Genomic DNA, 24,534 nt, shown 5'->3' with positions numbered 1-24,534 from the left:
GCCAGTTCCAAACAGGTTGGGACAGGGCAGGGGTGACTCAATTTGAAATAGTGGAACAATTTCAGAATAATGGTCCTCAGCATAAAATTGCAAAGGCTTTGAATATCTCATCATCAACATCATCATCAAATATTGATTTTCTGGTTTGTCCCTTCCACACAGAGATTTTTCCATGTTTTGATGTTATTATATACTGTAGATGATGAGAAAAGATCTTTGGTTCCTCAGACACCCACAAATGCAGGTAATAGCTCTGTGATGCAAAGAAGAAGGCATGGAAACACTGGGCCAAAGATCTGAGGCAAAGAGGAAAACTGTTGTTAAAAGAAGCGGGGATGCTGCACACTGATAATCATGGCCCCATTTAAATTTACTGCACTCATATGTGACCTGTGACCCATTAAGATAATCTAGCTTCTGAAACAGCCCCATATAGTTCATAGACTGGTAACACTTTGGCCGTTACCTCATTTTTTGAGGTTGTCGAGTGGCTCTATGCCCGGTTAGTGGGGCATAGTCACACAGTCCCACAGTTTGAGAACAACTAAAAACAATGAAACTTCGACAGACTGCAGAATAAGTCAGTAGACTCTACTCCCAGCAAGGTTTGTCAGTTTAGATGTGTTTTAACACACGTGAAAGAACGTTTGAATAAAAGTGTGTCATCCTCCCCCCAAAACACTATGCTATATAAAGATGTTACATGACAAACTAAACTAAAAAAGTATTTATGACGTATTCATTGAACTCCCCGGGCTTTATAAATATCCAAGTCATTTTCTTTTAAGGTTTTATGATAGTGGTTTCAAACTCATTCTACATTGTGGGCTGGGCCAGAGCGATTAAATGATACATGTGTAAAGTTCATCGCTCTGACTGCCCTGTAATTAAATATTTAGATTATAAAGTTTTCATTAATTACCAGAAAATGTACTTGTACTTTTGTGTGGTATGGATGGTGGGTGAAGTCTCTTTTAATCGGAAAAGCTGACTTAAAATACAGTAAAAAGTTTGAAATATACTCAAAATATATCCTTCAAATTTTCTAAAGCTGTCCAGTGGGAGACATTGGAGTGTTTGCCGGGCTGATTTGAACAGCTGATTTGTCTTATGTTTGACACTCCTGATTTATCATATCATTTTGGTTTTTTTTTTTACTGTACTGTGGGTTCAGGTTTCTATATCATGCTTCTGAATACTGAACTGCAACAAGCTTTCAATATTAAAATGCGCACAGAGCTGAACGTTTAACACAGCTCAACACTAGTTTCAGTGTAATGGGACTTTTCTTTTGTTTAGCTCTGCTGCTCGTACAGAAAACATGGGCTAATGGTAAAACCAAAAGTCCTGACTTTGCTTAGCGCCATCTTCTGATATTATTAAGAAAAAAATAAGACCTGGTCAACTGCTGCTCCTTCCTGTATGAAACATTTGTTACCCAGCAGTCAACTGAGTGCTTTGTTTGTAGTCTTGCTGCTGCAGGTTATCAGCAGCGCCTGCTTTCTGGCCTCTGCAGTGGAACAAGAAGATAAGTAGTGAAAGCAGAAAGGGCGTGGAGGGAGTTATCGCCACCATGGCCAAGTGCTGACAATAATACGATCAACAGGGGGATGTGCCTGTAGGCATAGTCAGTTTATAGTCAGTACTGTGCACACAGAATACCTGCACACACACAGGAAATGCAGGATTTATCATCCGTAGCAGGAGGCAAGAGGCAGAGACATTAATCAGACAAGACAGCTGTGGATGTTTATTAATTCATATGGTTTAAATGACATTTGTGACCCAAGATTATCTTGACACGCACACACACGCACACAAATCCCACCAGAGAGACATACAAAGAAGTGATATTTAAGATTCCAGGAGCCCTTAAAACATTCAGCTTTCGTCTCACAATATCAACTCCATACAGTGTTTTAAACAAACCCTGACATCAAATGTAAACATTTCTGAGAACACAGTTCGCCCGGCGCTTCCTTCACATGTAAACTGCAAGAGCGCTCCATTGGCTAGATACCAAATACGTGTTTATAGTGCAAAAGGTGGATTTTTTGCACTCTCTAGTGACCGAGTGTGGGAATATCCATGTGTAAAATCCATTTGAATTTCACAGTTGTGCTAATATCCCAATGCAAAGAGTCCGTTTCATCTATTTATAACAGCTAAAAAATAATTTCAGACGTTTTGCATATAGAGATAAAAATTCAAACACTGTCGTTTGTTTTCTCTGCCTCGGATTCGAGAGCTGAGGGTCGACGTTTTAAAAGTTACATTTCGTCCTTCACTCGAGCGCTCACATTTTCGGTGCAGCGCGCAGAATTTTGAGGCAGTGAACATAAAGAACTAATACTCAGGAATAATCAGTGAAATGAGCAAAGGCTTCCTCTGCGACTCAATCACAAATCTAAACAGTCTGAACAAAGCAGCTCATTTGATTTCCTTTTTTAACATTACAGTGCAACAATTTGTCTAATATATAAGGAACTGTAATATTAACTGTTGCTGAATACAGCACTTCTGTATCAGCTTCTTTATTGCACAAAACGTGAAGCCTATAAGAGCCTCACAGACCAGCCTCACTTACTGCATCAAAAACCTTTTACTTACTTTTTTTTAAATGTGGAACCCTTTCTTGTCTTTTACCCAACCTTTTTTTTTATTTTCCTTCATTTCCATTAGTTGATACAGTATTTCAGGATGTTTTCTTTTCAACCTTGATACATGTTCCTTTCACTTTTACTCGTCAGACATTGCAAACTGATGGGTTTTGTCACAATCCAGGTAAGAGTTCTCATCACATCTGGCCACGTGTGAACTTCATCTTAAGGTAAGTTGACCTCTTTGGAGGTTTCAACTATCCTGGTACATCAATAGGAACTATTCTAACTTAGGAAGTAAACGTACAGTATCAGTACTTATATCAGCTGCATTGGTGTAGGCAGGAACTGGATGTTAATCTTCCTTGTACAGGAAAACAAATAAAACAGTATGTCTGTTTAACAAACATCTGTTACATGACATCACCTATTTTTTCCCCTTCACACCACTGAGAGCAGCGGGTGTCTGCAGTTCTCTGCCCATCCATGTGTCCATAAGTTTGTATACCTTAAGATGGACAACTTTGTTCATCTTAATCAAGGACATGATACCTTTTGAAGGTTTTCGGGGATTGTCTTTAAATTTGGAAGTTCAAGCACGAACTGACTAGAATTTGGTAGTCGGTGTTTAAAAGTCGCTGAGAGCTTTTGGCTTAATTCACACTGTGATATCATTTCTCACAATAGCTTAAAAGGATATGTTATTTATAAAATTATAACATTTTTATGTTCAAATAGTAAAAAAGTTACCCGCAGAGAGACATGGATGTAAAGTGCGCTTTGGTAGGCAGAGAAATGCAACCGTGGGGTTTCCAGCCGTTCCCGCTGGCTTATAATTCAAATTCAGTATAAAGTATGTGGGTTGAAATGTTGAGATTTAGCACAGCACACACAGACGTACTGTGGCTAAGGGATATTTTTTGAGGGGTTTTGGGTGAACCAAACCCATCAGTTTCTGTTTTCCTACATGTGCTCCATCCTCATATCCATGACAGTCCTCCATTACTCTCCAAAAGTATTCATATTTTCTAATCAACCTGAATCTTCTAATCTCAGCTCTGTTTCTCTTTACCCTGATCGGACCTCACCCCACCCCCACCCCCACCCCCCTCCCCTCCCTCCTCCCTCTCTCTGATGGGTACAGGACACCGAACACATGGAAAAAGGGGTCAGGGTCTTTTTCCCTGCAACAGAATGAATTTGGCACATGATGATTGGCGGCACAGCGCTGCCGCTGAGTGAGGGCGGGATTCACTTCAGTCCCTCGTCTGTGCTCTTGAACATGAGGATGGCATTGGAGATCTTGAGGGCGGGGCCTAGCTTAATGCTCATGATCTTCACAATGTCGGTCTGGGTCAGCAGCAGGAAAGCCTCCCCGTCGATCATCTAGAGAGACACAAATGTGGAGATAGTAAGTGGAGAAGAGTTTGTTCCATCTGGTCAAATATCAAATTATAGTAGCCCCTAGCAGTGAAATCCACTCAGAAATATTATACAGCTGCAAACATGTAAGAGTGCAAGACAGTCTAAACAGCATCAGTAATGAATGACATGTTTACACGTCACCAGTAAAGACTGCAAATCTTTATTCATCCTTCAGTTATTAATCCACCTCTGGTCTCACCTCTTCTTTGAAGAGACGAGCCTGTTCTTCACAGCCAATTAAATTCTGGACAAATCTGAAGACCTGCGGCACAGATGCAGCGGATTTCAGGTAATCGTATAAGTCAGAGAAAGAATGTAAATAATTATAGAGGCGAACGACATTTTCCCACCTCCTCGACGCTCCATGCAGCCACCTGGCTGGCGTGAATGCCCTGAACGCCGGGCAGCAGTTTGCAGTGCTGTTCCCAGCACAAAGACAGAGTGCGGTCTGATTGGTTGCTCAAAGCTGACATGAACAGTGATGGATACACTCCCTGTGAGGACATGTCTGTGCACAGAAACATACATACACATGATGAAACACGTGATTGTACAAACATGGAAATTTGAGGGGAATACGAGATACATGAGCTGACTGGATGTTTGTTGCAACTGTTGCCTGTCTAAATACTGTATTTAGAATCTTATAAAGACAACATGATTGTAAAATTATCTTAAAAGCATTAAGTAATTATATAAGATAAATACGTTGACAACCATTTAATTTTGGGTATCATAGCAGAAAAAGCAACGGTTAATTCATTTCTATTAGATTGCGAGGCTCAGTGGAAGCTCTAAAAACTTCACCGGTGAGTTACAAAAGGTCTGCCGGCCTTTTCACAGTAACAAATACAGCATATCAAACAATTAACATGCAAATCTTCTGATTAGATTATTAGTATTTCTTGTTTTGACGTGAGGTGCTGCGAAAACAAAAAAACAAACAGTGCAACTTACTCTGGTAGTCCCTCTGTTGATTCTTTCTGTATTTGGGAGGACGACCAATCCTGAAAATACAGAAAATGAATGCGAGAAAAAACAAACATGCACACAAATACATGGACACCACTTTACCTGCCACGGTAATGAGTCTTCTTAGTCCTCTGACCAAAGAAGAGGTTTCTCTTGCACTCTGAGTCTGATAGGTCAGCCTTCAGCCTACCCTGGTTACGCTCAGCCAATGGGCAGCCGGATATGCAGTGATGGGCGGTGAAACGACCGGTGACATGGCCTGAGCCGTCACACCCTGGAGTTGGACACTTCCTGTTTCAAAGACAAAAATGGAGATATGCTTTCTGTGCATTTTTAGCATCTAAAAAAATTCTAAATTTTTAAAAAAAAAGTTGGGACTCTGTCTAAAATGTCAACAAAAACATGGCCCCGTCCCAACTTTTCTTTAGATCATTGACTGATAATGTCAAATTCAAAATGATGATCCACTTTCTCAGTTCAAATATTTGACTTTTTTATTCTGTTTTCATTTAGGTTTTACACATCATCCCAAGTTTTTGGAAAAATCATGCATTTAATGACAGGATGACAGAGCTGAGTTCTGGATTTACCTGTTGTGGAAGCTGTATTTGTTGGTTCTGGGCTGACTGATGGGTTTACAGGGAACAGAAGAGGTGTAGGTGGACTGGCCTGTAGCAGGAGGCTCTCTCACACCTACATATATACAAACACAGAGGAGAACATTCACATACACTCATAGGCTGACATTCACAATCACGGCATTGATTAAGCCTTAAAGAAATCATGTAAATAACAAGTGGCAAACCGTGAGGCTTTAAAAAGATCCACTAATGTCCACATGAGACTGGCTTTACAACAGAAAAAAACCATTTGGTCTATAAAGTCACCCATTTAACTTGTATTAAATCTTAAAGTTATGGATATGCCTGACAATGTAGATTCAATCATTACCTAAGAACAGTTTCTGCTAATCCAGTTTTCTTATTGTTAGGTAAAGTTAGCATGCCATTAAATATCACAGTGAATTACACTTGCTATGTAAGCTAGCTTGTCAGTGCTAGCATTAGCCAATATCTTAGCAGCACTGCCTTCAAAGTTCAACAAAATATTAAAATAAAGTTTCAGAACAGTCCGTAACACAATACTGATGTCACTGTGGCCACTTCTATCTTTTATATACAGTCTATAGAAGATACCAATAGGCTTAGAATTTTTGACCTCCAGTTTTAAGTGAAGAAAAAGGAGTCACATGAGGCTGGTTGCTACCATGCGGTTGCTGTGTTTTAGTGTCCCGTGGAGGGATTTTAAGCGGGTGACCGGTGGCCTCGCACCAGCCTGCTGGATGGATGTCTGGGTGATCTGAGTCTACCCACTCATCATAGACGTGACTCCAGCCATCATAATGGATCTGAACAAGAAGAAGAGAGCGGGCTGTAATAGATATAAATACTCCACATGTACTTGAGCTCAAAATGTACAGAAATCAACAGTCAACTGCAAAGACGTATGACACAGTAATTGGATATGGAAGATCTTATTCCTGCAGACCTATCCAAACTGACAGGCACACATTAAACAAACTTTATTGTTTCTTCTGTTTACTTCTCTTAGTCGTTGTGCTGTTATTTCTGATGACTGATCCGATCATCTACACACACACAATCCACTTTATTGATCTAGTCTTTTATCTCTGTTTGTCTATTTCACTTGTGCAAAATTCTTGTTCAAACAATTCCTGACGAGGCAAGATGGTTTAACCCATGAGACTGGCACCTTCTGCTTGTTTTCCAGGTTTGATTCACTGCATCAGTTCGATTGCAGGTTGCGCGAGCAGCACCTTGGTTTATCTGGATGCTGATGGTCAGACCGAAGGGATCATATGCTTGATTGTCAGGATGGTCGGTCTTTGAAAGCGGAGCTCAGAGAGGTTGAAAAGTGGTCCACCGAGATGATATTTGATCTCCAGACTTGTTTATTGTTTTATTTATTGAAGCACAGCTGCTGAGCATAAGGAAAAAGTACTGGAGCAGGAATCTATATCTAATTTACTCTGATGATTGATGAAACTTGATTTCTTTTATTGTCATCAAACCAGTTTTGACTCCTTCTTTTTATAAAGCTGATACTGTGATTATGTTTAATTATGTTGCTTCCAGCTCTTTGACTGATTCTTGGGATCTTTTAATCTTTAGGAATCGATCAATCAATTAATTTTCTTCAAGAAAATGGGTTCAAGTAATCATTCCACAACATTAAAGAACTACACAAAGTTGTACCTTAATGCGATGCGTGTCCACCTCCTCAACTGTAGCCACTCTTATGAGACCGGGACTTCTTTTGTCCACGGCCTCCAGTTTCATCTGAGGCTGAAAGCTGTGAGGTGACCGCTGGAGCAGAGGATGATGGGATTTCACATTCACGTTGACAACAAAACAAACTAGACATATTTTCCATTAATCTGTGACTTTACTGTTCGTAATGCTAGCTCTTCTTTACTTTTTATCTGCATTCTCACCACTTTAAAGGCATCAGCAGCCACTGCTTTGGATCCTGTCTCCTCCAAGTATCGAGACCAGGAGAACCGGCCCTGGTCTGGATAATCTGGTGCAGGAAAAAACTTTCACCAACGTAAACAGCCATAAAACCTTACACGGTTTTGCCTGACTTTATATATCACTTATTAAAAAACAGTTTTTGTAAGTTTTAAGCATAGATACATATGTCAGGTACTAACTTTTAACTGTCACATGTTCATCCTCAGTTTAACGGTAATGAAAGAAAAAAAAAAAGAGGGCAAGTGTACAAAAAAGTAACTGAGCAGAACTCATGATGAACCCATGATATGACAATGAGCACGGATAAACTACTGATTAACAGGGATCACATTCCTCACCTTGGGGTGGTGTTAGAGGGAGGTTCCTTTCTTGGCACCAACCAATAGGATGAATGTACGGACTGCTGGAATCACACCTGCATGTTGTGACACACAACAATATGCACAATTTAGGTTCAATAGAAATTTCTGTGAACTTACAGGAAAATTAAGACTGAACTGATGAGAGATTATGCTGCAGGAAATAAATCAGCCTCTAGCTGTTGAAGAAAGTGAAACTTTTAAATCCTGAAAGATTTGTGTTTCTCTCTGTTGAAGTGATCTAAAGACACTTGTTTAGTAGTATTGTATCCATAGTGACATTGATGTAAAGGTGGATTTGTTGTACTGCTCTGAATCTCTGTGAAGATTGTGTTACAGCAATGTCAGTGTTTGCACGACACTTTTTTTCTGCATCGCTCTGTAAACAATCTGAGCTGACTGTGTTGAATATTGAACGACAGTTACTTTTACTGAAACACAGGAGCGAGAAAAGAGAGAGGTGAAAAAACGAGAAAGCAGCACGCATCTGCTGTGTGCTGGGAGAAAACTGGCACATGCGCTGAAACGAGTGAGCCAGATAAAAGTCCAGCCTGTTATGTTTTGTTTAATGGAGGCATTATCTTTACGCTAATCAATACACCGTGCTTATGCAGCTCGGCTGCTGTAGTCTGAATTGCTGCGATATGTACTGAAAAAGAAATCGGATACATGGAAAACATATTAGATGTTCACACTGAGAAAAGTCCAAGGGTTTTGGATTTTTTTTGCAGACAGACGAACCTTTACTTCTGAGCAAGGTTGCCACTCTAAAATGTTCTGAAATGAACATTTCACAAACGTAATTTTATAATCTGAAATGGTCACATATCACCTATGACACAGCATCAAACAGCTGTTCAGTCCTAATAAAGGTATGAATTTCGTTCCACGGGATTCAGAACTTTTTGCAAACTCTAGCAGCCATCATTAATCTGCCTTAACAATGCCAACTGCTCCCCTCTTGATTAAACTCAAACCTCCAGCTACACCAGCAGAATAGAGATATTATAATTACCCTTTTCTATGACAGCACGAAATATCTAAATAGCTGTATTCTCACCGATATTGCTTCAGATTTATATGAACATATCAAAAGCCCAATCACAGTATCATTTTAGAAATCCTTTAAATAATTTCCCAAAAGCATTCAGATAGATGCTACGACTCACCAGTAGTCATATGTGTCATCCCAGTTGTCAAAATGAACCAGGAAGCGGTCATCCACCACATCGGTGATGGTTGCTACACAGATCAGGGAGGGGTTCATACGATCGACGGCCTCCAGCTTCATTCCTATCTCGAAACCACACTTCACATCGATCTGGAAAACCAGGGGAAGCGTTACCTTCTTTGGTGTGCTGTTGAGCTACTTGTCAAGATTTTTAGATTATGATCTCCATGCATTTGGTATTTACATTAAAATTATCCAGGACCTTATTAAACAAAACAGTTCAGTTTGTCTTCAGTGCTGCACGATCATGATCTAAGGTGCACATTTCTTAAAATAAGCTTTTCATTATAATAGCTGAAGTTGGGAATTTTCCTTGCACTGAATCAGTCACCTCATCCAATATGTGTGTGTGTGGTTAAAACAGCCAGCATATATTATACTGCACAGAGATGGTTACCCTTCCGGGACTGGCAAAAAGTTCTTTGGGAGCCACTTGTGCTTTAGTCATTCTCAGATAGTTGGTCCAAGTAAACTCCTCCTCTTTACAGCCTGCAGGAAGCACAGAAATACAGAGAGGAGTCACATGTTGGACGATTTAGAGGATTTAGAGGAATTGTTTTCACATCTGTGTGCTTTAAATGTAAAAATGCCAGGAGAGACTCAGCTGAGCTCAGTAAAAACACTAGATCTCATTACTTAATCTGCACCAAAAGAAACCATGCGCTCTAAACTTCTTGTGTCGATAAAACACACACTGGGATGGCAAATATTTTTTAAGAATTTATTTAGTGTAAGAATAAGTATGACCTCTGACCTTTGGGGGTGTGCAATTTGTGCCCTGTGCTCTCACACCAGCCTGCAGCGTGGATGTCGGGAGAGTTGACATTCACCCAGAAGTCATGACAGTCAGAGTAGCCATCAAAATGAAGCCGCAGCCGGTAACCGCAGACCTGACATGACATATCAGAAGAGGAGACACCTCAGTGAACTCATTCTGCATCCAAAGCATTCTGTGAATACATGAAAATGATCCTAAATAAGAAGCCTGGCGGCGACGGTCAACTGGCTCACCTCAGCCACAGTGAGGACAAAGTACATGGACGGATGCTGCGGGTCGATGCCTTCCAGCTTCATCCCCTGTTTGAAGCCGTTCTTCACTGTCGGCACTCTCTGGGACTGGAACATGAAACAACAGCAAAAGTTTCCGTACAACAAGGAGATGGAAGAAAAGTCTGCATAAAAGATTTTTCTGGGGAAACTGAGTGACAGCAAAGAACAGAGAAACCATCCGAAAACCGCTAGAAAAAAATAATAAAATAACAGGGATTATGTCTTCATCTTAATGTTTTTTACTCTTTTATTCCAAGATTAGGTTTTTCATCACTGTTATACAAACCTTTAGATTATTTTAAAATCAAACTCCAACATTTAGTACAGAGGTGTCAAACGTAAGGCCCGGGGGTCAGAATCGGTCCGACAAACACTCTAAGACTCCAATCCAGTCCGCTTAGAAAGGTTTGGAAAATGGCATAAATTTTGGACTTTTAACTGTATTTTTAAACATTTTATAACTTAACTGATGAAGACCATGGACATTTATACCACACCAACATAACTACGTAGTAGGTAAACTATTCTGCTGGATACACTCACAGCTCAAAAAAAAGAAGCAAGTTCTTTGAATTAACATACACTTTCTGTTTTGGAATAGTCTCAGCAATGAGCTTTCTTTTGTGTAATTTTCAGCACTTATTTCTTACAATTTAAGCCCAACGAGCTGCGCTGACAGATTTCTTTCATTTGATACAGCAGCGTTTCTTTATTGTGTAGAAAAACGGAGACGTACTGCTGAAATTGCACTTCTTTTCTTACACTGAGATACTTCAGAGATTAAAAGTGTAACTAAAGTTCTTTACACTTACAGAAAGGAGAGTTTCATTGATTTGGCCCGCTTCACTTCAAAGTGGGCACAATGTGAAATTAGTTTTAAATCCTTGATTTAATATATGAACATATGGCTTTGGCGACATAAATTACTTTGTCCCTCTCTTGAGAGTGCTACACTCAATTTTGCTCCGGGCAATAGATTTGATTGCCTACTACGGTTAAAACAAGTTTTAAAATCCTTTGATGTGTGTGTATGTGTGTGTGTGTGTGTGTACATACCTCTTGGAAAAGCTTGTTAAGAGCAGCAACAGCTTTGGTCTCCTCCAGGTACTGAGCCCACGTCCACTGCTCTGTCTTACTGTCTCCACCTTCAGCAAACAGACACCATCATTTATTACATTTATAAAATTATTTATTACAATTTACAACTAATGGAAACAGTCAGAAGAAGATAATTTAATGGCATGTCAGCTGCAGCGGAATTTAAAAAATCTAAGCCTGCTGTGAAACTCCAACATTATGTCTTCTATACACTCGATACATTTTCGACCTTGCATGGTTTTTTTTTTTTCAAATAAATTGAAACAGGAAAGGGTATGTAATGAAAGGATAAAGAAGGACACACAGCTTCTGGATGAAGTAAAGAGATGATTTGATTTTATGTGATGTAGTGTTGCAGCTTAGTAGTGATAGTATCCAGTGAAAGATGATATGCGTCCAACAAAACCACTGATGCAAGAAATAAATGCTCCAACCTCCTCTGATGTGTCGGCCATCTGCTTTAGAATCATCCATTTTCTCATCCTTAAAAAGAAAACACGAGAAAGCGCACAACAGGAAACGGTGAGATGGCAGTCACGCATAAAAGCAACTTTAAAACTGAAATAGCAACGCGGTTCCACCGTGCCCTCGATGTCCGAGTCTTCCTCAGATGGACTCAGGTACTCCTTCCTTTTCCTCTTCCTCATGGGCTTCAGGTGATCGGGGTTGAGGGAGACTCTCCCGCCTGCCGGCACCTTCTCCACGCCAATGCTCCTCCTGAGGCGCGGGGAACGAAAGATGAGCTTATGCACGTGGAGCGAGGCGCGTAAACATAGCAGCGGGGCACATACTTGTCAGTGATGGGGTCTCTGCGGAGCTCTTCTGTGTAGGTCCGCTGAGCTCTGGGATTATGGTTCTGTTGTCCTGGATCAACGTGGACTTCAGCTTTGATCGGCACCAACCTCTCTGGCTCCAGGGCCACGCCCCTCCCAGAGCTGGCAGGAGCCGACGCATCTGTCACAGACAGGGCTGCAGGTGAAAACACGCCCGTCTGCATCTTTATTGAATATTCTTTGACTTTTCAAAGTTTCTCAGCTGGATTTTAAATGTCTACAAAGAAATCTGCAGCTGCAACCTCTTCACTTGTAAAGAGAAGCTCTGCTACAGCTGATGTAATTACCACTCATTTATGCTTAATACACACACACACACACACTGATGACTGAGCCCATGCTGTTTAGTACTTCAAATAAAAGTGCAGGCTGTTTAAACACGTTTAACACAAGAACTAGTTTAACTCACTGTTATATTTGAAATATCACACATGGTATAAAAGCTGCTTTGGTTATCAAATATGTGCTAAAATATAACAAACACATGTGGCTAAGTAGTATAAAAATCTGTTATCCTAGAGGTGACCGGTTCCAAACTGTTTTCTGCTCTGTGTGTGCAAAATGTAAATGATTCACCAGAGTGCAGTATTTGTGTGTCTGTGCCTGATATTACTATGACCTTACGTAACCACGAGTCTACCTGGCTTGTCTGGAACTCTTTCTGCGTCAGTGGATCTCCCAGAAGTCCCTGCTGCAGGTTCAGCAGTGCTGCTGGCAGTGCCCGGGGTGATCAATGTGCTCAGAGCTCCTAAGTCACTCACACAGAACTACAAGACAAATACACACACACACACGCATCAGTGCACCATCTGTCAAAATGTGTCCGTGTCTTTACAAACTGTATGCTGCTTTAAAAAAAAAAAAAATATATGTATATGTTATTCAGGACTTTGTCAAAAAAGAAATAAAAACAACTTTCAATGACTTTTTTAAACCACAGCAAAGCTTAATATAGCTTTACCTTAAGGTTGCTACTGGGCAGGATGGCCATTCCCTCCTTCAACTCTAGGACATGGACAATGCTACAAGCTCCGCCCACCTGTGCTGTCAGTGCAGGCGTTGCCATCTCATTGGCTCTGCTTCCTTTACCTGGGTTACCCACTGCAACAGCTGGAGTCACCTCCACCTTCTGATGGGCAGGAGCTGAGGAAAAAGATGCACTCGGAATAATAAAGCACAAAGTGATGTAGTTCATTGTCATCTGCTTTACTCACTATAAATGGTAAAGGAAAAACAGCGCTCTGTTGCCGTGACAACCAGGCAAATAGTATTTGTTTGTTTCTGTAGATTTGCAGACAGGCTTGGTTATCAGCACACTTCACAAAACTGTTAAACAGCTGCTAATATCATCACTCAGTTTTCACACTCAGTATTACTGCACATTTCTCTGACATGAGAAACTGCAATAGAAATCAGGATCTGCTGGTTTTTAGTGTTATATTATTGTTATTAGTGATTAACACGTTTGTAAAAGACCCGGGGGCACAGACCCGGCTTCAGAGAGGGTCACAAGCTAATGTGCGTCTAATGCCAAGTCAGATAAATGGTAGGATTGTGTCGGGAAATAAATTGTGTCTGTTTTTTATTTTTATATCAGTTCATTAAAGTATTTTTTTCCCCCAAAACTTTGTTATGGTTTTTATTTCAGTAAGTTTTTATTTTAAGTAACAACAACAGTCTTGGTTGATCTAATACAGAGCAGAGATTTTGGAAGCAATCAAACTGTTTTCTTAATGTTGTTGTTATTTTGGACAAACACAGTTTTAATTACCTGATTATCTCTTTTGTTAATAAAATTTAAAATGTAAAAAACTTCCACGGCTTTGGTGAGCTAGAGCTAACGTCTCAGAAAGTGTTGCTCTGTCCGGCCAACACATCAAAACTTAAAGGTTTTCACTAACAAACATGATAATATTGAACATGGAAACTCTGAATTAAAAATTATGCATTTAAACTTATTAATTAATTATGAACAGGCACTGGAAGATTTGTCAGGATTTGCACATGCAGTGAGGAGTGGCTGAGTGAACTCTATGTACTACCAGTCAAAAGTTTGTACACACCTTCTCATTTAATGTTTTTTCTTTATTTTCATGACTATTTAAACTGTAGATTCTCACTGAAGGGATCACAACTAAGAATGAACACATATGGAGTTATGTAGTAAACAAAAATGTGTGAAATAACTTGTGTTTTATATTTTAGATTCTTCAAAATAACCACCCTTTGCTTCCGTTACTGCTTTGCACACTCTTGGCCTTCTCTCAATGAGTTTCATGAAATGGTTTTCCAATAGTTTTGAAGAAGTTCCCAGAGATGCTCAGCATCTTGTTGGTCCTTTTGCCTTCACTCTGCGGTTCATCTAATCCCAAACCATCTCCTGTGCCTTCAGTTTTGAATAAGTTCCCCAACAGTGTCACCAGCACAACACCCCCACACCATCACACCTCCTCAATGCTTCACGGTGGGAACCATACATCTAGAGACCATCAGTTCACCTTTTCTGCGTTGCACAAAGACACGGCGGGTGGAACCAAAGATCTTAAATTTGGACAATGAGACCAAAGCACTGGTCTAATGTGTTTTGTGCTAATTTTGATAATTGTATTTCAAACAAATCTCTTCTGCTTGTTGTTGCTGCTTGTATTAGTTTCTTAGCAGCTATTTGACCATAAAGGCCTGATTTGCGAAGTCTCCTCTGAACAGTTGATGTACAGATCTGTCTGCTACTGGAACTCTGTGTGGCATTTATCTGGGCTCTAATCTGGGTTGCTGTTAACTTGTGATTTCTGAGGCTGGTCAGATGAATTTATCCTCAGCAGCAGAGGTAACTCTTGGTCTTCCTTTCCTGGGCCGGTCCTCATGTAAGCCAGTTTCATTGTAGCGCTTGATGGTTTTTGCAACTGCACTGCATTCAAAGTTTAGTTATTTTCCGGACTGTCTGACCTTCAGTTCTTAAAGTAATGAGAAGGTGTGTCCAAACTTTTGACTGGTAGTGGATGTAGCATCTTTAACAATCCTTAAACCATCAGCTGGGCCCGATTCCAAGAAGCAGGCTTAGTAAACAACTTTGAATTTGTTAACCCTAAATTGAAGGAAACACTGTTTTCCCCCCCTGAACGACAGGTAACTTCAACTCTGAGTAGTTACCATGGTTACCAAGTTTCTCTCTCTCTCTGACTCCTCCCCTCTTGATATGCACAGTTTAATTTCTCCTTCATAAAGTCGCTGTCAAAGTGCACAACGCAGCAAATTCATTCACAGAATAGGGCATGGTTGGTTCACTGTTTTCTGCACGTAACATAACAGCGATTACATCTTAGACTTATTGTCAGTTCAGATTTAAATCTATAGACCCGGTCTTTCTAAAGCTGAATCTCTGTGAACAGTAATGCAGCTGTCACACTGTCAGTCAGTTTGCCCACACTTTAAACATTTGCTGCAGCAATCACTGTTTAAGTTATCAATCATGTGTTGTGCTGTAATCAGTCACATTGATGGAAAAATGGCTGTCACAGCTGAGTCTTGGAGATGTTGAGAATATCTGATTGAAGATGAGCGTGAAATGACTAAAACTGAGTTCAATGTTTTTTTTACAGTGACGTTTAAGGATGCGCTCAGATAACCATCATGGATTCAGACTGGATCAGGTCTGGATCCAGCTCATCTCCTCCAGATCCATTCATTGTGGCTTAATTTGTCCCGATACAATCTGTATTCCTTATTTAAAGAGCCTCACCCTCCCAGAATTACACTAAAATATCTCAAATCTATCTGAACAACATGTAAACAGCTCTATAAAAGCTGAGACATTTCTAAAAACGTGTTTGTCCATGCTAACATGCAAAGTCTTACTATCAGGCTACCAGTAACTGAGTAAAACATCTCTACTGTTGCCGTAAGAGAGCCATCATCTATCACTGAAGGCTGATATTACATAAAATTACGAACGTTTACACTGGGGAACATTAAAGCACAGTTTTTCCTCTAAATTTAATTAAAAACTTTTATCCAGTAATGGCAGACATAATGAAATCCTCTGTGAAAAATGAAATTCTTACAGCCCATCAGTACATTAAATTTTTACTGAATAATTATTGGGAAAAAATGCAATGGTTATAAACTGCTGCAATAACTGTTTTTTTACTGAACCAAAACTGACTTGAGGGCAGACTGTCTGTTGCCGTCTGGGTTACTAATCTCACAGGTCCATCAGTAAAGTGTGGCTCGTCTGTTTCTCCAGATTTTTATCTTCCCGGACATCTCCTAGATTTTGTCCCTGTCAGGTTACAGCTGAATCATTAGGGTTAAAAATCAGAACTATAGCTTCATCTAATGAAAAGTTTGCTAAATAATCACCGCAGTCAGTACAGAGAAGTTAGATATTTCATATCGAACATTTATATTGTGCATGATGATGACAGAACGGCCCGTGGCTCAATAAAATGACTCTTTCCGCACTTCTAAACGGACTAAAAGGAGGCTCTCTTGTTTACCTGTTGCCGTGGTGAATCTGCTCTCCTAAAGTAAAAGAGGTCAATTTTAACATTTTCATTTAAACGTTTCCAGCTAATGATTTTATTAGACTGAGATTTAAAGCGGATGACTTGTTCAATGAAAAGAAAAGATAAGTTTTTAATTAACAATTCAATTTTCATTGGGGGGGGGAGGGCGGTTATCACAAATGCATCAATAAACCTGACCTGAATTACTGACAGAATGATCTGAAGCCGTTTAGTAAGTCTATGAAGGTTTTCTGGAAATGAAGACTCAGAGTTGATTATTAAACTCACAGCTTTGTGAACAGTGACCTAATAAGATAAGTTGCATCTTTTGTGTATATATTTCTATGTGATGTTATTAAGTCAACCATTAAAATGACCCTTGTTTTGTAATGTGATGCCTGTGAATTAGGTTAAACATTGCAGGTGTAAATTCTGAACTATGACCTTACAATTTGCCTGGTAAATTATTACACTGCTGGTTACTTAAAGGCTCACTTCTCAATTCGTTTTTCAGTCTAATGAGATCAGAAGACACGATCAGTGTTTTCCCCAACAGTGCTTTAGTAGAGTATGTATCTGTGAACATGCTTACATATGAGTTCACCTGGTAGCAGGAGAGCAGTGGTGGTGTGGGGCTGAGGCCGAGCCTTCTTGGTCACACCATCACCCCCGCAGATGAGGATTGTCTCTGTGGGAGACGAAGATGACGGATCCATAGGGGTGCAGTCCGGTTCTTTGGCTGGAGCCTCCATGTTCACTTTGGCACTCATGACGGCGTCCCAGTGTGATGTGCTGGAGCACTGGGAGACACAGCGTGAGAAATAGCACAAAGTAATGCTGTCTGGTTATCGGGTAACAGCTTTAACATTGTGTGTTAAAGATTTATAGAGGAGACTGTACCCAAAACCTGAGGAGGGAGTGCCACAGTATGGACGGGAGAGTAATCCCGCCAATTTAAGCTTTCATTTTTATGTTGTTTCTTGTTTTTAAATATATTTCTTTATTGGAATAGGTCTGATTTAGAGGCATATACAAAATTCAAATCTTAAATTATTATAATATTATTTTCTGCTGTCTTGAAACATCTCTTTTTAATTTACCACATTAGCACCGCTTTTATCATTCAACAAAATACTATTTATCCAAAGTACAGGACAGAGTTTAAATTTTACTTTAAAATTTAACTACATTTCACCCTCCAAAAAATCTTCCTCTAAAAGTGTTTCCAATAAGGCAAAACAGCCATGAACTTTTATAAGCCATGCATTCCTTTCAATAATAAAAGAATAATGGTGACACACCAATATTTACGCGCAAGCTCCCAAGTCTACACACACACACACACCGACAGAGACTAAAATACAGCATTTCAGTTAAAATGGCGGAGGATCTGAAATCCTTGAGGCAAAAAATGTGCTAAAGCAGAGGCTCAATTCCTGTGAAAATCCCATTTAATGAAAAAAGCAACCTTATCGCCCATTCCGGCAATATCTTTAATGAATGAGCAACATTTTCTCCTCATAACAGCGTTAAGTGTGCCGGGTATTTCTGAAACCTTGGCGCAACTGCTTTAAATTTAAAATTAGTATTTAAACCTGCTACGTCAAAGATCCGCGAGCCATTATCAAATGTATATATTAAAAATGATAAGCTTTGTGCTTGATTACATCTCTGACGCCAAAAACGGTTTACCTCGGTGAGGGGAGAAAAAAAAGAAACAACAGACTGGCGGGTTTCTTTTTAAACCCAGTGTGACTAAAATATGCTTCTGCCTTCTATAATTAGAGGAAAGTTCTAAAATTTGATTTTAATTCGTGTTTTCAGATTTCAGGAACTGAAATTTGGCTTACCAGCTCTGATCTCCTGCGGCTCCGGGGCTTGGACTGCGCATGCGCGGGACCACAGTACAGTCACCGCTCGTTGGCTATAATTTAACGCCAAAAGAAAGACTTCCAGTGCGTCGCTCCACTTTCAGTAATGGTCGATAGGTGAAAAAAAAAAGTGCTCCCTCGATTAGCTGCAAAAGCGTAAAATAGCTGCTGCAACGATTTTTATTTGGCATGCGAGTGAAATGTTCCCGCTTACATCCATAAATACGCGCTCTGCTCATTTCCTCCACAACTGCAGCCTATAATGAGCGAGCGTTTATTATATAATTAGCAGGATATAGGTCATGTCAATACTGCAGTCAAGGTTTTTATAATCCAGACAAAACAACGTCAGGCAGCAAGTTTATTTTTTAATGAAGATCTTTTATTGAACATAGCATAAAAAAAAGGACTTTTCCCCCATTAGATCTCATACATGTTGGGGGAGAAAAAAGTCAGTTCCACAAGATGGAGAATGTGGCTGAGTTCAGCAAGTCTGATGTTTACAGACTCACAGGAGTTCTGAACACATGGACCTTTCAAGCACAAAAACAGTACTAGCTGCAAACTTTAAATAAGGCTTTCCAAAACCCTTCAGTCTGTTCTGAAGCTGGGGAGGGAAAACAACATTACCAGGGAAGCAATCGGCGCAATGGAAGAATCTGAGGAAAAACAGGACGCTGCAAAGGAGTCTCTAGTCAAACTGAAAATCAAAAACTAAAATAAAGGCCCTTAATAGATTACCTGCTTAATGTTACCAACCTCCTCCCCCCAAAAAGCTACCAAAAGATTGCTTTGTGCTGATTACTCTTTGTACAAGTAGTTAAAAGGGATCAAAATAATCCATCTACAATGCAAGTTACTCAAAAGTGAAGTCCAAACCCTCATCTTTAAATTAAGAAGTTCTGCACTACAAGCTCTTACATCCTAAATATGCATCGTTTAACACGAAGACAGACTGATTCCTCGAAGAATGTGACTGAATGTGCAGGTCAACTCAACTGCTCCAGTCCTGGAGCCTACTCTTCAACAATCATGCGAGCTTGAAAGAGTACGACACAAAATAATTACCAATCAAAGATGGATGCTTCAGACATAAGAGGCCTGGAGACACAAGGAAAGCAAACTGTCAGACTACCAACCAAAACAAACAGCTGCAAACTGAATAAAAGAACATTTAAGACAACTTAATATTCACTGACCAAACAAACAACTTGAAATGAAAGCAGAACAGTAAGAAACCTAAACTTTACCAAATCAGGCACCAGTCACAGAGACATCAACTTCCTCAGGCTATAGTTGTAGAGCCCAGCACCCATTTTCATTAATCCAAAATTCTTAATTTTATTTGTAAACGTTATTTTTTTTATTTTTTTTTTATTTTTTATTTTTTTAAAGGGAGAAGATCATCTGAAACAAGTTCAAAAAGCATCGGCTGTATTGTGGTTGATGGTCTAATACACTCCTGCTTTAACAAGTTAAAAGACAAATGTACATTTGAAGGGGGGCGTCAGAAGCATAAACCAGTTATTAAACACTGCTCAGTATGTACAGCATAATGATCAAGCTAAACAATAAGAAAACCTCTCCCTTCTCTACACCCACTAATCCTGAGAAGCTGATCTAGACCGTGAGCGAGACGTGGAGCGAGACTTGGAGCGAGACTTGGAGCGAGACTTGGAGCGAGACTTGGAGCGAGACTTGGAGCGAGAGGCTGAGCGCTTTTCTCTGGACTGGGATCGGCACTCTTCCTCTTGTGGAGATGGGGAGCGAGAGGCAGATTTGGCCACATGCTCTTCTTTTCCATTCTCTACTGGAGAGGGTGAGCGGCTGCGGGACTTCTTCTCAGCAGACCGTTCCTTTGATCGGCTACGAGAATCTCTCTCCGACTTTACCTTAGAGCGGCTCTTTGAACGAGACTTGGACTTGTGCTCGGGGGAGCGAGACCGAGATTTGCGAGAGCGTGAACGAGATTTGGATTTGTTGGATCTAGAACGAGATCTGCGAGAACGTGATTTGCTGTCTCCTGACTTGGAGCGAGACTTTCTCTCAGACCTGGAGCGGGAATGATGCCGTCTCTTATTGCTGCGGGAACGAGACCTATAGGAACAGAAGCAAAGCTCAGTACAGCCCCACCTTACATGACAGCAATGTCATGACAAAATGTCATACTGAACATACAGAACTTATCAACACCAATAATTTAATTTAAATCTCCATGTTACTGTTCCAAGATTACATTGATCTTAACCTTGAGTGGGATCTGGAGCGACTCTTTGAGCTCCTGTGGCTTCTGCTTCTCCTGCTGCGGGAGCGACGACGACTGCGAGATCTGAAGATGACAGAGCACGATTTAAATAATTTTTTTTTTTTTACATCAGTTTCTTGTTAAATAAACAAAATCTCTGAGCAACAAAATGTACCAAAGCGAGGCTCATCTTAAAGCAGTCAGCAGTAAGAAATTTGCTTACCTGGAGCGACTGCCAGAGTAAGACCGACGTCTGCGAGGACGGTCCTCCACCAGGCGAATTTTCCGCCCGTTGATGTCAGTACCATCCAGCTTGTCCAGAGCCCTCTTCATGTCGGAATAAGTCCGGAACTCAATCACTCCCTCATTGGTGCGTTCCTTGTGGGCATCTGCATAGGTCACCTCTCCTGCCTGACGCATGAAGTCCTGGTGGACAGGAAGAGGATGAGGTGCCGATTATTGATTTCATTCCAAGCACTTCTACAATACACTTTCCCTTTATCTGAAGATTCCCCTCTCTTATTTTCAAATATTTACCTTGAGGTCCTGCCAACTACAGCGGCTGGATAAGTTCTCCACAACGAGGCGGTACTCTGTGCGGACTGGCGGTCCATATTTGTCCCTGCCAGAGCGGCTGCGGCTGCTGTAACCGCTACCTTTAAAAAAAAACAAAAAAAAAAAACGACAGCACACACAAATAGTTAGAAACCACTAAACCAAACAAGATTCAAAGTACTACTGCTCTGGGCTATCAAATGCACTCAAGGCAGTGAGTTTCCAGATTATTGTCCTGGGGGGGCGGGGGGGGGTGTTAAATTTGTACAAACAGTCAAAGGGGTTTCTTTGATCTCATTTTCAAACAGCTTCAGTTAAGTGCTCTACAAGCAACTGCATGGGCTCTTTAAAGTTTGTATTTTTCAACATTTGGAAGCTGTTTTCTGCTGCAAAGAACACCACTGCATCTGTTTCCGGCAATACAAAAAACACAAATCAGCGTCTTACTCCAGTACATCACTGTGATGCTATAGCTGCATAAAACAAATGGACAGTGATGTTCTTTCAAGACCTCTGTATCCTGTAACACAAACAGAAAGGAGGCATCCACAAAGGCTGCAGTCAGGGACACTGTTCAAATTGATTACGGTGTTAAAAAACACACCAATCTTTTGAAAATTGGCATCTTTTTATTTAACTGGATGTCAGTCTGAAATTCTTTTTTCCAGTTTTGATCTTACAACATTTCTTTAGATTGTAAGGTCTGTAAAGGTGCCGATCCACTTATGTTTGCTGTCAACATAAAAACCAATGGCAATCCTCACCATCACCCCTGGTCTATTGGCAAAAGGCTGCTGTCATCATGGCTTCCGGTTAGGTCAGCCAAGGATCAAGGGGGGGCAAAGGTCACACACACATTGTAAGGTGAAAGCCAAGGCCAAACGGGACAGGCAGTCATCTTAGCCAGTCATCTTTAGCCTCAATGGACTCTCAGCCTCAGCCCGCAACTGGACTCTTTCAAATTGAAACATCAAGGACTTTTGTTAATGTTGAATATTAAAAAAAAAAAAAAATTTATATATAGACCAAAGTTAAAACACATTTCACATGAAAACGTTAGTCTACTCCTAATGACTACACTAAGTAGGTAGCTATGTATGTGGTGATTTGTGTTCAGCTTGTTTTTTCCCTCTCTGGTGCAAACAAACAAAAATAAAATTAAAAAAAGACACCTTCACATGGCTCACCCAAATGACAGTTATGGTTCAAGTGAATTTTACAATGTATGAAAAGAAAACTATGTTATTTAACAACACTAAACTCTAGACTCAAAACTGCTCTTTAAATCTCACAGATTGTTGCCCCTTGCAATCAAATAGCATGTAGCTCGTGATGATAATCACTATGGAGGAGCAAAAACCCGCAGGTCACTACCCCTTGGGTGACAGACTGAGAACTGTTCAGCAGGGTGATATAAAATTAAACTGGACTCCCTGATTTGTAAGAATGAAGATAAACCATGGTTGCATGTGATGACGTTACTGCGTGATATAATGAACAACATCTCTACTGACAGTCCTACAACTTTGCATGCAACCTGCGCCTTAAAGAGCTACCCACGTGGCTGGCTATAACCCATGAGGGATACCTGGAAAAACCTGATCGAGGGCCAGCTGAGTATCTAAACCTATGCGGCAAGTCTGTTAAAATTAGCGTAACCATGAATCATTCAAACAGCTGTCTGTGCAGTCCACGTCGACACCTCACCCCAAGGGGAAGGGGAAGAGAGGGTATCTTGTAATAGACTGCACTTACTGCGCCCACCACCCCAGTAACCCCCACCGTAGCCATCTCGGTCTCGTCGCGGGCCCCGGGCATGCTCGACGATCACCCGCTCCCCACACAGCTCCTTCCCGTTTAGCTCGTAAACGGCGTCGTCGGCGTCCCTATTATCTTCGAACTCCACGAATCCATACCTGCAAAAAGAAAGGGTTTAAAAGCATGAGTATGAAATGAGCGTTACCCGCTTACTTCCACGAATTAGCGTTAGCATACGTTAGCACAGCGACGTGCAAACTATAAAGACGCCATGTTGGCCACGCGACATTTGCTAAACCTTCATGAATGAAGTTAAAGAAACAAAACGTTTTACATTTATAAGGACAATACTAAACGTCATACATCGACATATTGCGTTTTAGAATCAAACTTCTAAAAAATATATATCTATCTGCGTAAAAGAGTGAAATGCCCCCCGAGTCCGTGCGTCGTTCGCATGAATGGCTAGCTTTAATGCTAACTACGACATGCTAGTTGGACTCTGGCTTACAAAATTCCGCCGAAAACTTACCCGTTCTTTAAATCAATCTCCATTAGCTTCCCATAGCCGCTGAAAAACCGCTGAATATCTTTTTCGCGGACATGATAGCTTAATCGTCCGATATAAACTCGAGGCATTGTGATTCGCCTAGAGTGACTGTTCTTCACTACTGCTCCGAAATTGCTGAATGCTACTGCCGTTAGCTCTCCGCCAGCAACCGGTCGGCTGTTTCGCCAAACCCAGCCAATAAGCGTGAAGCTAACGATGATCAATTTCCGGAACAGAACTCCAAATTAAAAGCTACCGTTTATCACAAAACCGCAGACATTACGCGTACGAGAGGAAAATACTAGTTAAATCCTATGTAAAATCTGCCCTAGTCATTTCCAACTAGAGGCATTTTGTAACTGTAGTTTGCAGTGGGTACATACAGAGATCATCTTAACTAATTCAAAAAATGATACAATTTTACTTGTAAAAAAAACAAAGAAAAAGAAAACACCCGCAGTCACAAAAACTAGGTAGTTAAAAAACACATGCAACTAAACAGTAAATTGTTGGAATAGTAAAGTCTCTATTGCAATAAAGTTGAATTAGAAAAATTCCCGTTAGCAGCCAGTCACAGAACCAGCCTTACTGATCAGTTTATTCACTCCGTTGGTATTACAATTTCTGATGCATATGGTCCACAGCTGCGTGACGGAATATCTCTATCATTTATAATTTCTGTTTAAAGCCTCTGTGTTGGCCTTCCATGTGGATGCCCAGGTAGTCATAGTCCTCCACCACATCAGTAGCCTCAGGGACGTGCAGAGGGGGGGGCTAGAGGGGCTTGAGCACCCGCCCCTTTCCTGATGAGTGCCCAAAGTGCCCTTTTGTTGAGGCAACTTTTAAATTTTTTTTATTTATTTATTATTTTTTTTATGTGTGTGTGCGTGCGGAGTCCTGTCTGTGCCCCTCAACAATAATATTTAA

General features: G+C 40.6%; 2 protein-coding genes across 6 annotated transcripts; both read right to left on the bottom strand.

Moving 5' to 3' along the window:
- Window positions 1-3,728: 3,728 nt before the first annotated feature.
- On the bottom strand, window positions 3,729-18,737 carry l3mbtl1 (L3MBTL histone methyl-lysine binding protein 1). Of its 4 annotated transcripts, none has more exons than XM_005733043.1 (22): window positions 18,479-18,737; window positions 17,221-17,428; window positions 13,085-13,266; window positions 12,764-12,890; window positions 12,082-12,259; window positions 11,872-12,007; window positions 11,725-11,773; window positions 11,249-11,337; window positions 10,154-10,258; window positions 9,897-10,032; window positions 9,540-9,631; window positions 9,081-9,232; window positions 7,891-7,967; window positions 7,513-7,598; window positions 7,274-7,384; window positions 6,216-6,405; window positions 5,588-5,690; window positions 5,100-5,288; window positions 4,983-5,032; window positions 4,376-4,533; window positions 4,225-4,287; window positions 3,729-3,986 (listed from the first exon to the last, which is right to left on the bottom strand). In XM_005733043.1, exons 2-22 carry the CDS (start codon window positions 17,396-17,398, stop codon window positions 3,852-3,854), a joined length of 2,586 nt encoding a protein of 861 aa, XP_005733100.1. In that variant the 5' UTR covers window positions 17,399-17,428; window positions 18,479-18,737; the 3' UTR covers window positions 3,729-3,851. The 4 variants fall into 4 exon arrangements, with proteins under 4 accessions (XP_005733100.1, XP_005733103.1, XP_005733102.1 ...); XM_005733046.1 differs by having other exon boundaries at window positions 6,264-6,405; XM_005733045.1 differs by having other exon boundaries at window positions 12,082-12,244.
- A 122-nt stretch (window positions 18,738-18,859) lies between these two features.
- LOC102199371 (serine/arginine-rich splicing factor 6-like) lies at window positions 18,860-23,811 on the bottom strand. Of its 2 annotated transcripts, none has more exons than XM_005733039.2 (6): window positions 23,590-23,811; window positions 23,055-23,215; window positions 21,282-21,400; window positions 20,968-21,170; window positions 20,748-20,828; window positions 18,860-20,596 (listed from the first exon to the last, which is right to left on the bottom strand). In XM_005733039.2, exons 1-6 carry the CDS (start codon window positions 23,694-23,696, stop codon window positions 20,101-20,103), a joined length of 1,167 nt encoding a protein of 388 aa, XP_005733096.1. In that variant the 5' UTR covers window positions 23,697-23,811; the 3' UTR covers window positions 18,860-20,100. The 2 variants fall into 2 exon arrangements, with proteins under 2 accessions (XP_005733096.1, XP_005733097.1); XM_005733040.2 differs by having other exon boundaries at window positions 23,082-23,215.
- Window positions 23,812-24,534: the final 723 nt, after the last annotated feature.

Source organism: Pundamilia nyererei, unplaced genomic scaffold, assembly GCF_000239375.1.
Source record: "Pundamilia nyererei isolate P.nyererei 1_Seehausen unplaced genomic scaffold, PunNye1.0 scaffold00049, whole genome shotgun sequence".
NCBI lineage: Eukaryota > Metazoa > Chordata > Actinopteri > Cichliformes > Cichlidae > Pundamilia > Pundamilia nyererei.
The sequence above is the reverse complement of the archived record's forward strand: the minus strand, read 5'-3'. Positions and strand labels throughout refer to the sequence as shown.

Bases quoted from the DNA above. Each gene is read 5' to 3' on its own strand.
- LOC102199371 (XM_005733039.2), bottom strand. From the start codon at position 23,696: ATGCCTCGAGTTTATATCGGACGATTAAGCTATCATGTCCGCGAAAAA. The intron at 21,401-23,054 runs GTAAGTGCAGTC...TTTTTTTTAAAG, and splicing joins TTACTGGGGTGGTGGGCGCA to GTAGCGGTTACAGCAGCCGC. The intron at 21,171-21,281 runs GTAAATATTTGA...CCTGTCCACCAG, and splicing joins GTAGTTGGCAGGACCTCAAG to GACTTCATGCGTCAGGCAGG.
- l3mbtl1 (XM_005733043.1), bottom strand. From the start codon at position 17,398: ATGAGTGCCAAAGTGAACATGGAGGCTCCAGCCAAAGAACCGGACTGC. The intron at 10,033-10,153 runs GTGAGCCAGTTG...ATGTCATGTCAG, and splicing joins TTGTCCTCACTGTGGCTGAG to GTCTGCGGTTACCGGCTGCG. The intron at 9,632-9,896 runs GTCAGAGGTCAT...TGCTTCCTGCAG, and splicing joins CAAATTGCACACCCCCAAAG to GCTGTAAAGAGGAGGAGTTT.